Raw genomic sequence first — 13,648 nt, forward strand, 5'->3', positions numbered from 1 at the left:
CTGACCTCGGCTACAGGCCGTCCTGCCACAGACACTAAGAAGGGAAGCAAACAATTCAACTGCCCATTAGACGTCTACAAGGAAATTGTCACCTTGAAGAAGCACCTTGCCCTAGGGAGCTTGTGTGTGTGTGTGTTTGTGTGTGTGCGTGTGCGCAGTCATCTTGAGAGTGTAGAATCCAAGAGACAGTGAAGAAACCTGCAGAGAGAATACGAGGCATTCAAGGAGTTTAGAGGCAAAATGTAGGAGGGAGACAGGACAATAGTTAGAGAGACAGGTTGGGTCAAGCTTACTGTTTTTGATTAATGGCCTAACTGTTGCATGTTTGAAGGAGGAGGGAAAGGTGCCAGAATAGAGGGCGGAATTAAAAATATGTGTGAGCGTAGGGACTAGAGTAGGAGCTATAAGTTTGAGGAGCTGGGAGATTTAGAGATTTGGAGATTTGGAGATACTGTTCTAGCTTGATAAAATAATTTAACATATTTGAATACCAAAAATTTAATTCTGTTTTTAACATCTGTCACCAAGATGAGAGTTGACATTTTTATGGATAATGATTCAAGAATAAAAAACTAAGACTTTTTTTTTAAAAAGCCATTGATTTAAGGCAAACATTGAAAATGTTGATAATATGCATATAACTGATTTGATTTCTCTACAAAATAAATCTAAAAATAATAATATAGAGACATCATTGATTGCCACAGAGTTCTCTAATGCTTCAGTCAGATAAACACAATTCTTATGAAGCATTGGAATATATTGTTGAACAATCCAGGTTTCAAACCAATTTTAACGATCCAGGTTTCAAACCAACTTTAAGCATCAAATTTAAAACAGATGTATCAAGAAATATACTGTAATAAGAAATAAGAAATAAGATCCAAAGTTTGTTAACCCAGGAAATGTTATTTTATAAATGTAAAAATGCTTTATTTGCACATTTGGATCTAATAATAAAAAGGAGTTCAAATGCAATAAAACAAAGACAAAATTTGAAGTCAAGAAATATATTTAATGTACAACTAAACTCATAGAGTACTATTCAGGTAGCTTCGGTAACTGATTTATCGAGAGTTTTGAGCACTTTATCCAAAACAAAAGTTTAAGAATGCTAAAACTTGCATCTTTTGACAAATCGTGACTGCAACTCTCAGATTCTGATATTGCCTCCTGATGTGCATCTGATGGAGACACATTTACAGTATTCTTACTACAGTACATCAGATTGAAGCTAGGGGGCGCCAGAGCTGACCTGCATTAATATCAGCTCCAGAGAACCCCTGCTTCAATCCTATGTAATAGAAATTAATATACAGCCCAGCTTCATTACCTTAGCAACTAACCACATGGGTAATGAAGGGGTTAAATACAAGTGACTAGTTTCTTGGTGGTAGAGGGGGTAGGTGAAGCTTATAGTTTCCCAGGGTGGGTGGTTATTGTCACAATAGCTTACAGCAGGCCTGCACAACTCGTAAATTGAGAACTGCTCCAAGGAAAAAAAATTGAGCCGCACGGATAAAATCATCATCATCCCCATCATCATCTCTCCTCCAGCACCTCATCATCATCCTCATATCTCCCCCAGCACCCCTCATCATCATATTCATATCTCCCCCAGCACCCTTCATCATCATCTTCATATCTCCCACAGAACCCCTCACTATCAACCTTAGCGATACTCCCCATCTATCTCTCATACCCCCATCTCTCCCCCTCACCCACACACATAATACTCCCCCTCCACATCAAACACACAATAACCCCCTGCACACCACACACATCCCACCCCCCTGCACCTCACATCCCTCTCCCCCCCTTGCACCTCACATCGCACTCCCCCCTTGCACCTAACATCGCTTTCCCCCCTTGCACCTCAAATCACCCCCCCCCTTGCACCTCCAATGACCACCCCCTGCACCTACAATCAACCCCTGCACCTCCCATCACCCATCACCCTCCCCCCTGCACCTCACATCACCCATCACCCTCTCCCCCCATGCACCTCACATCACCCATCACCCTCTCCCCCCCTGCACCTCACATCACCCATTACCCTCTCCCCCCCTGCACCTCCAATCACCCACAGGGCCGCCAACAGAAATCATGGGGACCGGGACAAATGAAAGGAGTAGCCCCCCCCCCCGAACCCATAGCGCACCTCCCCACTGAACCCATAGCGCACCCCCCCGAACCCATAGCACACCCATCCCCAAACCCATAGCGCACCTACCACGGATAAATATCTTTTAGCGCGCAACTTTTACTTAACTGTTTTCTTATTGTGATACAGAAAAAAACATTACAATGCAACCTGTTTATTTTATATATTTTCAACAAAAGACATGTGACTGCCTGCCTGGGTGGGTGAGTGGATGGGTGGGTGAATGACAGTGACTGGGTGAATGACAGTTGGGTGAATGATGGTGGGTGGGTGAATGATGGCGGGTGGGTGTATGGCGGTAGGTGGGTAGGTGGGTGAATGGCGGTGGGTGGGTGAATGGCGGTGGGTTAATGGCGATGGGTGGTTGAATGGCGGTGGGTGGTGGACAGTGACTGGGTGGGTGGCAGACAGTGACTTGGGTGGGAGACGGTGACTTTGGAGACAGTGACTTGGGAGACAGTGGGTAGGTGGGTGACAGTGACTAGGTGGGTGGGTGACAGTGACTAGGTGACAGTGACTGGGTGACAGTGACTGGGTGACAGTGACTGGGAGAATCACATTTTACACAGTTACTCATACTCCGTTCTGTTGATCAGAGGGCTGGAAATTGCCATGCAATCATGCCAGAGCAATGACTACATGGTGGCCAAATCCCAGCCCTCTAGTTCTTATTTCCATTGAAATATATTACGCCATTCATTTAAATGGCAGAGTTCCGCTTGTCCTCCCGGGCGCCACCTGCTGGTCTTTTCTGATATTAGGCCCAAACTACGGAAATCTCCATTGACTCCAATGAACTCCAATGGCGACCTATGGGATGGGTTGCAAATGGGGATAGAAAAGGCGGGAAGGGGAACAAAGGGCCATAAACATGTTAATGCAATTCACCCTTTCCCTCCAGACCTGATCCCTGTGTATGTGTTGGGTGCACACACTATAAGTGGAAAAATAATATAACCAGGGGAGACACCGTTTGCATTGAGGCAGGGGAATAAAACCACTATTAAACATTATAACAGTTAACCCCTCGCCTCCTATGTGATGGTGGGGGTGGCCCTTTGGGGTGTAACCCCTTTATTACTGGGCCAACCCCCCTCTCCATCGCTACAGTTATGCCTACCGGGGCATGGTCGGAGCACGAGGGACATTGTTTGAGCCTGGACAGATGAGACAGAGCTTGTGCATTGACTCATACATGCTTGAAACCTGCTGCGTGTGTGAGTGCAATGATTGCAGAGTTATATCTTTTTTTCTTAATTATTTGAGATTGGTGTCACACTATTTAAAATTATTTGAGTTTGGAGGGACCAAAGAATCACATAATTAGTGTCTATTGTCACCCAACAGAATTTATTTGAATAATCATTCCACATTATGATTTGGTGTAGTTGCATCGCCTAATAATATCATTTAATATCTGGGACTCCCAGATCAGATCCCCCCCACCACAGTATTGGGGGATAACATAATTGATCGGGCCATTCTTGGTCTCTTTCTTCTCCATATAAATTGGAAAATTCTCTTTTTTAGCTCTTTGGACGGAATCTGAACTGGGAGGGTTTGGAAATAATAAAGGAGTCTGTGAAGTATATTAATTAAAAACTTTGCTGTGCGATGGTTGTCCTTGATAGGTCATTGAAAACCTAAAGAGAGGAGCGCCGAAAACCTACAGAGAGGAGCTCTCAAATTTAATATCCCACCTTTCTCTGCAGCAGGAGATAATTCACTCCTTTGTTTTGTAATGATGGAGTCTTATTATCACATCCCTTTTCCTGTCCAGGTCCTCCGGTCTTGGGCCCAGGGCATTATGTGCCCTTTCCATTTTCATATCCCGTTCCTCGATGGCAGGATCAAGGGCAGGTGCAGTTTATTCTGGTAAGGATGAAGTTCTTCCATCGAAACAAACTCCAGGATATTTCCAATCCTTATTTTCTGTCTTTTCTCTTTATTCTCTTGGTCTTCCTAAATGTTCTTTAACACGCTTCTTTCTTCAGCTACCATAAAGACGTCATTGTCTCTTGACCTGTAGCTGGAGGGTCTCTTCCATTTTGTTCTCCAATTCAGGTGTGCACTAAGTTAAGGAGGGATTTTTTTTTAACTCTTTAACAGATTTCTGTATGTCCAATTGAAAGGAGTTTTGAATCTTTTGAATATCATTTCCATTAACTCTAATGTAACCCCCGGACTCTCCTCTCTCAACCTCAGAATCGGACGCTGCACATGGCACACCTTCTCTTGCGTCGCCATTATCCAGGTCTGCACTTGCATCAGGATGGGTTCTTCTAAAAACATGAAATCTCTTGGACTGATGGTTATTTCATACTTGAGAGGCATGCTGAATCGTTCCCACACCTTTCAAGGCCTTGTTTGAGTTAGTTTGATAGGGTTTTTGAGTTGTCTTATTTAGTTAAGCTATGAAGGTCTCCGGAGATCCCTCACCAGACCTCAATGCCTGATGATGTCACGTGCATCCACCTGTGGTGATTTGTGCTATACTGTATATTAGAAATATTTGCAGTATTTGAACCTTTTTTACAGTATATATTAGATCTTTGCACATTGTCATACTAGTTCTTTTTAGATTGCTATTTTACAGTAGCGCTACGAATAATTATTTTTGCAGAAGATTAATAAGGCTGATGGTAACTTTGTTTTGCATTTACAGTAAGTGGCAGGCTGATCTGTCATCTGGATGTTTATTGAGATAACGATGGACTGTTTTTACCGGATGGATGTATTTATGTGATCTGCTTCTGGATTTATTTAATGTCACTTTCCAAGATGTGGTGGAAAGGGTCCAGGCTGGAGGTTACGTGGCTAAATTAAGGGTCTGTTAAATATCCATGGCGGTGGTGGCTGTTTAGTTGGTTAATTGCAAGGTAACCTGGCCAGCAGAGGTCCTTTGGGAATAGTTATGGCATTTATTGACGAGTGGACAAGGATCATTATGCGGCTCATCCTCGCTGCTGATGATTAATCACCTGAGCGGCCAGTGCTCTGATCCAGGCCATGATTGAGCACTGTGAATTATAATAGTTGGTGAGAATCGGGAAGAGATTTTGGTAGCTGCATTTTTATTATCTTGGTCATTTTAATTAAAGCCATGGCTATTTCAACCTCTATACCATTCTGTGCGCGTGTTTTATGTAAAGATTATATTCGGGGTTGGGGAGGGGTAGCTGCATTAATATCTCTACGGTCAGGCAAGTCTGGTATAATACAGTATTGATGATACAATGTGTTCTTGTGCATAAACGTTTGAGGCTGCAGAGATCTATTAATCTGATCATTTCATATTCAGGCACATTTGGATGCTATTTTTTTTTTTAAACACAATAAAGGACCTTATTCTATAAAGTACGAATAACATAGAGCTGACGCTGGTGCATGGAAAGCCAGCTAAAGTAAATGGGAAGCCTCTATTCACACTATATAGAACAAGAACCAAATAATAATTTCTATCAATACTTTTTACAAATGTGATTGTTTCACATGATAAAGAGACCTGTGCAGACTTACAGATTACGCAGAAGAGAGCAGTGCACTATTGATATGTTGTTTCATTCAAAGGTATTGAAAATGCACATTTTCAGGTATCACAGCCAAATAATTACAAGTATTCTGTTATATTATCTAATTCCCTCCTCTGTTCCCTTAACCCACCTCTAAACTTGTATTTGTATATTTACACTTGGATTTGTATGTATTCACACATATAGCAATATTGATATAATATGCAATTGTTTTTCATCATGATATACAGTACTAGTGTAATCTGCTTGTAATATGATCTTGTGTTTGCAGGATTTTATGGGATCTGTAGGTGATTTTCTTCCACTGTTCTTCTTAGAGTAGTTTTACATTTTTGCTGTACAGACCTATCTGAGACATTTACAGTAAATGTGACCACAACTGCTATTTTTATTTGTTTTATAAAAGAATAGCTCTTGCAAAACTATAATATACTGTATAAAGATAAAATAATAAAAAATATAAAAGTGTATGATATCAGTTTTTTGTGTGTTTGTTTTCAGATTTGATAACATGCATAGTAGTTTGATAATGTAGCATATTCAGATTTTGTGTCAGTGCTAAATATTTTTGTTAATATTTGCAGATAAGCTATGGTGCAACAGATCCCCTGCTAAGTAACAGAGTTTTATATCCATACATTTTTCGAACACTTCAAAATTACCATGTTCATTATTCTGCTATAACAAAGTTGCTGAAATATTTTGGATGGACCTGGGTTGGAATTATTACATCAAATGATGACACGGGAGAGACTGAAAGTCAAGTGTTGTCAAAATATATCACCAGTCTTGGAATCTGTGTTGCTTTCAAACTTAAGATAGATCATGTTATAGATACAAGCGAAGAAGCGATTAAAAGGAGACACAGTGAGATTATTCAAAACTCCTCTGCCAGAGTTATTATACTTTGTGCGACAGTTTCTTTATCCTTTGCTTATGCATTACGACATTTAGCTGATGATCTCCATGAAAAGACTCTAATCCTTCCTCCTACCTGGGCCTTTAACAAGTTTTTCATAGATATTTGCAGTGAAGCATTTAATGGAAGTTTGGCATTTGAAGTTCCTCAATTATTTAATCCAGGAATGGAGACTTTCATAGAGAATGTCCATCCTTCAAAGCACCCAGAAGACATGTTACTTGAAGATATTTGGATGATAAGCCATTTATGTTTTTCGACAAATTCAGCAAAGAATCGTTTCTTTGAATCCCTTTACCGGATACCTTTTCGGAATTGCACTGGGAAGGAACGTATAACAGATCTTCGGAGTTTTTTGTTTGATGAAAGTGCAGCCCATGTGTACTTTGCAGTATATGCCATGGCTCATGCTCTGAACAGTATGCATTTGTCTCTTAGTAGACAAACTCCTGAAAGGAACATTAAAAGTTATAATTACAGATATCAGGTAAATATAATGCAGATAATATGTGGAACAACACATATAGAATAATACCATGGGCTTCACTGTTTATTGCTACAGTATGACCATGGCCTATTGGACATTATTAAACATTAAACATATTGATGTAACCTGTCCCAATATTTATTTTACTATTATCAGATTCAGACAACATATTTCTCAGCGCAGAATAATGTGGGAGGGAGGACAATAATATTGTAAGAGAGTACATATGTGTCAAGTCAAACTGAGACAATATAAATGAGGTCCTTCCCCAAGGAGAAATTACAACAGGTCAGAACAGGTTTCTCACAGAATCCATTGCTAATCTCTAGCAGTGAAGGGACCAGTTATTAATTCACAAGGGGCTAGATCCTCAGAAATCTGTTAAATGTTGTATTGTTTTATTGTTATATTACCACCATGTAACTGCATTTTTCTGTGCATGCAATGTCTTGTGTATAATGTATAACCCTGCTCACTTAATGTAACTATGTATTTATAACCATGTACCTGTCGCCATAACTCTGTGCCCAGGACATACTTGAAAACAAGCGGTAACTCTCAATATATTACTTCCTGGTAACACATTTTATAAATACATTTATCGTATTGTTAGCCGTAATGCATATCCACAAAGGTAGTTTGCTTTAGAATGCCCTCACGTTAAGGGGAAAAATATTGCACAACAAATTTAAATAGCTGTTACTCTCACTCTTATGCAAATCCTATGTGTCACCGGAGACCAGTACTTTTAACACTTTATACCTTCCGGGATCAATTCACAGTCAGGACAACATTATTGAATACAATTGGGTTTATGCAGGCAAGCCCACAGACACAGTCATAAAAAAGTTGCACAAAATACAATAAATACTGGGGGCCTGGGGGGAGTCACGAGCCTCAACTAGGTGCAGGGCTTCAGGTATGATTACCCTCTCCACTCCAGGTTCCAGGAACACATGGTACTCTTTTCGGGAGAGACACCGTGCTCTCCCAGCTGGTTTCAGCTCCGTCTAATTCTCAGAACATGGCCCCAAGATCTTGCCCCTGAGAGCTTGGGCATGAAAACTTGCTCCCTGCCCTTATCCTTGCTTGGTCGTGCTGCTCCGGCACCTCTATGCCGATTAGCTGCCGGTCGCGTCTCTGCAGTAAGACTGGAGCAAGTAGAATCACTTCTCAGAACTTGGATGCATTCTCAGAACTTGGCTGCAATCTAAGAACTTGACTGCATCTGCAAGACTTGTCCTCAGCTAGGCCAGGCTTCTCTGGCAACTCCGTGCCAATTGCTTTGCTATTCAAAGCAAAGCACTTTTGAAAAGCCTGCCAGTACTTAACCGGATCAATCCCTAGGATGCTCTAGTTCTCTAATCAGCCAGTCCCCTTACATAGACCTCGCTGTCCTATGTTCAAAATGGAAGAGAGACTGGTGACAAATCAGAGCATAGGATTGTACACAGTAGCCAATTATGAGCCAGGGACTCGCCTGGCTTTACCCACTCAAAGGAGGGGCATGCTTAGACTCAGTTTTCTGACAAGGTGGGAAATTTGAACTGGTCAAATGAAATCATGCCTACGAGCTCTGTCATGGCAATGGCTATCCTTGGACAGCCCATTACCGTCCACTGGATAGGCTCCACAGAGTCTGGCTACAACAAATTGTCTCACCATCTGTGAGCCCATCTGCAGACTTGTTCCTCCACGCTTCCCCCCCTGCCAGATGGCCTGACACCTAGCCCATCCGCTCCTTTGATCCGCCATTGTCATGCAGAACATCTGGCTATTTACATTACCGGGGCTGTCTGTATAGCAATGATTATACATATCAATACAAAGTAATACAGAATTAAAACTTGGAGTCCAAAACTTGTTTTAATACAGGCTCCTGCACTGTGTTGTTAAATCCGATTGTAGAACTTGATGGCGGGGCACTGATGTTACATAGGGTTGTATTATTACTCCAACACACACCGTGTTTATCCCTAGATGCGTACCCACAAAACATGCACTATTTGAGGGAACAAATACAGTTCTCCCGGTATAACCGGTTAGCAACACTTTATACAGTTTTTAACCCTATTGCCTCCCAACATCCACCCTTAAAATCCTGTTCCCAAAGTCCCGGTCCTACAGCTATTTCCTATGAGGGGTCCTAAATGCACATGACAGTCGAGATGATAAGCTCACAGGGGACAGTTTAAGGGAACATGGTTACAGGGGATACATTAATACATTTTACTGGACTGGCTACACCTACCGTCACACTATGCTAAAAAATTGGTTCCTGTACCATGTGACATTTTTTTTTAAAGGCTGTGACATCACTTTAAGGGATTATATCACATCCTTTAAAACTAATGGAACATATCACATGGTACAGGAACTAATGGGATTGACTTCAATCTCATTGGCTGTAATACCATGTGATATCAGCGATGGGGTTTTAAGGATGTTACGTACCTCCCTTGGAGATGACGTCACATACTTAAAAAAAGCCGGTCACATGATACAACCTCCAATTGAATTGAAGCTGTACCATCTGACCATAAAATGTGATGTCACAGGTCCTATATAAGGCCTGTTCCATCTCATTTTAGCTCAAGAAGACGACGAGGCAACTTCCGTGGCTTGATTTACCATGGGGAATGGATTGCAAGTAAAGAAGATGCAGGAAATGAAGAAAATAATTACAGAAGAAGATGGAAGAAGATGGAAGAAAGAAGATTTTTTTACCTGATGCTGATTTTTGCGGAGGATGGAGGCGGATTGCGGTGGTTGACGTCGGAGGTCGAGAGCTTCCTGATATGCCGGGATTCGGAGGGTAAAGACTTCTAAAGGTAAGATAAATATTGAATGTATGTAAATGTATTTTTTCAGGTTTTTTTATTGTATTATTTTATTTTTATTTTTTGATTGCCCATTGACTGATAATGTATTTATCTGTGCCCCTTTAGTGTACAGATAAATACAGTGACAGGCAATGCATTTTTTGGCAAATTCTTGTTTTGATTTGATTGTTATTTTTCTGTTTATGTTTACGGTTTTGATTAAATGGTTATGTATTTGGATGGCTTCTTTATATTATATTTTTGGAATAATTTTTATTCCTTTGCTTTTTTGGTGTTAGATTAATTTTATTGATGTGTAGTTGAGGCTTTTTTAGTTCTTCTATTCGTGCAGCGTTTAGGTGCTTGTTTATTTCTTTAATTGTTGTGTATTTTTGTTCTTGATGATTTCTTTTTTAGGTTGGCCATTGACTGCTACAGTATAGTGGCTTATCATGCCCATATTATATGGGTATGATGTACAACTGTGCCAATAAATGGATAAAGGTTAGGTATAGTGGCCCCGGGGTGGGTGGTTGCCTTAGCGTCTAACCGCTAAGTTAATGAAGCTGTTTTAATAAAAAATGTAATACTTGAGTTCGTGAGCAGGGGGTCTCGGGAGAAGAACCACGTTTATTTCAGATCCGGGGACCTCCTGCTTCCTGAGATACATGTCCTGTTATTGGGTGCCAGTATCTCCTATGCATTTAAATGTCCAGCGTCACGTTACAGGCACTGCTCCGTACTAGTACACTAGTATTAACATTTTTATTAAAACCCTGCAATCGCTGGCGAGATATGTGCAGGGAGAGGCGTCTCTCTCTGTGCAGCTCTCTATGCCGCTGGCCCACATTGCTGTAGATCCCATTGGTGAGAACCTTTGAGAGAGGCTGAGATCCCATCGCTGCTCATCGTAAGTTTTGGTCATTTTGCTATCACATGGCTTCAGAGTCTTTCTGAATACCGCGATAACTAAACTCACAAAACTTCCAGCGGTAATGCAGAGCGAGGCATTTTATCAAGGCTACTAGATTAGGTTCTTCTGTCTTTTTACTTGTATGTTTATTTTCTTCTACTAGTAATGCATAATATTATTTCAAATTATATACAAAAAAGGTTAATTTTTAACACAAACCACTATCTTAAACTGGCCATGTTTTCTTCATTCTTCTTTCTTTTTCTTCCCCCCCCACTCTGTCATCCCCCCCCCCTCTCTGATGTCGGAGCATGTTGGGGGATTCAGAGGATGGCGTTTTTGGCTGAGAGTTTCCTGATACTGTACTGTATGTAATTGTAATTTTTCAGGTTTTTAATTGTAATTTTTTATTTTTATGTTTTTGCTTGCCCATTGATTGCTAATGTATTTATCTATGCCACTTTAGGTCATAGATAAATATAGTGATGGCCAATGCATTTTGTTGGCAAATGCTTCTTTTGAATTAATGGTTATGTTATCTATTTCTGTTTATTGTTTTGAGTTAATTGTTATGTATTTGTAGGACTTATTTTAATTACATTTTCGAATTGTTTAAGTGTTTAATTTAATTGTTATGTTTGTTAGGGGTTACATTTTATGATGGGAAAGGGTAACCAGGCTATATAATAAAGGTTTAGCCCTCTGGTTATCTTTGGGTCCAGTGGGTCCCTGGCAGCTACCTAGCACTTTAAGCCAGGGGCCAGGTATCTTTGCATGAAAAGTTAGTGAACCCTGCTTTTCCACTTTCCATGTTCTCTTTACCCCAGACTCATGAAACGTTCTGCATGTAAGTTTTAGGTGGGATATTGGGTAAGAATGCAATTATTTTGTTTGCAGGAGTTCGGAACCTGAGCTACCGGTATAGTAGTAGCTTCATTCTACCCGGCGAGCAGGAATGATTTGCTGGTGAAATTACACTGGGGCTGCCCTGCCCCCCCCCCCAGACTCCTTGTTTTTGAGCCCCGATATCTCAGTACAATATCCCTTACAACCACGAGTATCCCCAAGGTCCCCCATGTATTAAAATATGTTTTATGTGCTTAATACATTTATTATAAGAATCTATGCAGGCTGCTCGGGCATCTGTAAGGTGCCAGCAAATCTGCATATGGTCCGAAGTTCAAAGAGGAGACGGGATGTTGAGAGGTGCCGGGGTATAAGTGGTCGGGGTAGGGTGGAGCACTGAGTCCAGAAAACAGAGACCCCTTGTGGGGAGGATCCTCTGATCTGCCAGACATAGTGGAGCCTGCCCAATAGGTGGTAACGTGTTTGCTGGGGGAAACAGAATGTTGGCACATTTCCCATTGGTCAATTCATATGTCTCGCCCATGGGGCAACCGAGCTGGCTTGGCAACACCCCTCCACTGACGTCAGCCCAGAGACAAGCCCATAATTCTATTGGCTAGTGGGATAGGTTTCCCACGCTCTGATTGGTCGCTCCTCCTACCTACATGCTAAGGATAGCTTAGCGGAATGTATGTAAGGAGATGGCTGAGGCAGCGATCCAGACCATGCAGTGAGTTGTGTCGATGACGCTAGGGTGGGCTTTTCAAAGTTGCTCTGTTGCAAATAGCAGAGCAACAGAAAAGCAAGAGAAAAGGGGGAGAACAGGTTTGAGAGGTGATGAGAGAAATGGGTACAATTTGATTAAATCCAATATCCCTGAACTGATAGGAGCGGAGATAATGGTGTGTAAAATATTGTAAACACTTACACGGCCCTGTGTAAATGCTGTCACATCAAGGTCTCTTTTCTCTCCTTCTTCTTCCTTCTTGTTTCTTATTTCTCCTGTGTGTTCCTTCTGTGGGGGTTCTTCTTCCTTCGTCCAAATAGTCCCCTCTTCAGTCTCCACTCTTGTTTCAATTGTGGTGTCGCCCTCGGAACAAATGGATAAAGATGGAGAAAGATTGAGGGACAAATATTGATCAAGTATGACAAAACCTATTCGGATGTATGTAGATAATAAATGCATAAAATACTGCAAACACTCACACGGGCAAGTGTGAGTGTAATCCTGGGGAGGTATCTTTGTCCTCCTCACTAAGAGAGTTCACATATGGAACTCTGAATCATCCTGATAGTGGCAATAATTGTGGGGGAAGGGGGTATAACAAAGATATTAGAAAGATACTCACACGGCCGCGTGTGAGCTCACACTGGAGTTGGTATCTTTAAACTTCTCCTTGAGGGTCCAACACTGCTTCCAAGGGTGAGTGTTTTGTGTGTTGTAATAGCTAAAAATGACTCTTTAAATAACATGTACCAACTTAATCTTTAATAAAAAACAAAACATATAAAATAGTCTAAAAAACACTTGGTCTAGATAGCATAAGTGCCGAAATGCAGAAAACTTGCCAGTCTTTAGGGAAATCATGCAGGTCGTCAGGCGCGCAGCTAACTCTGCCCGCGTCCGGGCGTTGTGCTGAGATCCTACTTCCTGCTCCCGACGGTGGCCGAACATGTTCAAAATGCTTTAGGGTCTTGAGCTACGCGTTTCGCCCTTTCTTTGGCTTCCTCAGGCTCCGTAGATGGGCTCAGTAGGGCTCATAGCAATATATAGCCTCTCACCGTCCAATCCAATCATCCCCCTAAAGCAACTTCCTCTCTCTTCATAATCAATGTAATCAAGCGGATAATATCATTAAAACGATTCTAAAAGATTCCAAATGGTAGACCACGATCTATAACATTAAGCGCTGGCACCATTATTATCATTTAATATGGCGACAAGTGGGTGTGTAAGTACAACA

At 41.4% G+C, this 13,648-nt stretch overlaps 1 protein-coding gene across 1 annotated transcript in view; it reads left to right on the forward strand.

Annotated features, from left to right (window-relative positions):
* Positions 1-13,648, forward strand: part of LOC142465292 (vomeronasal type-2 receptor 26-like) — a 166,319-nt gene that overhangs the window by 46,020 nt on the left and 106,651 nt on the right. Inside the window, exon 4 of the mRNA XM_075569338.1 lies at positions 6,282-7,103. Within this exon, the coding sequence (XP_075425453.1) occupies positions 6,282-7,103 (822 nt within the window). The remainder of the gene's footprint in view (positions 1-6,281; positions 7,104-13,648) is intronic.

Source organism: Ascaphus truei, chromosome 1, assembly GCF_040206685.1.
Source record: "Ascaphus truei isolate aAscTru1 chromosome 1, aAscTru1.hap1, whole genome shotgun sequence".
Classification (NCBI taxonomy): domain Eukaryota; kingdom Metazoa; phylum Chordata; class Amphibia; order Anura; family Ascaphidae; genus Ascaphus; species Ascaphus truei.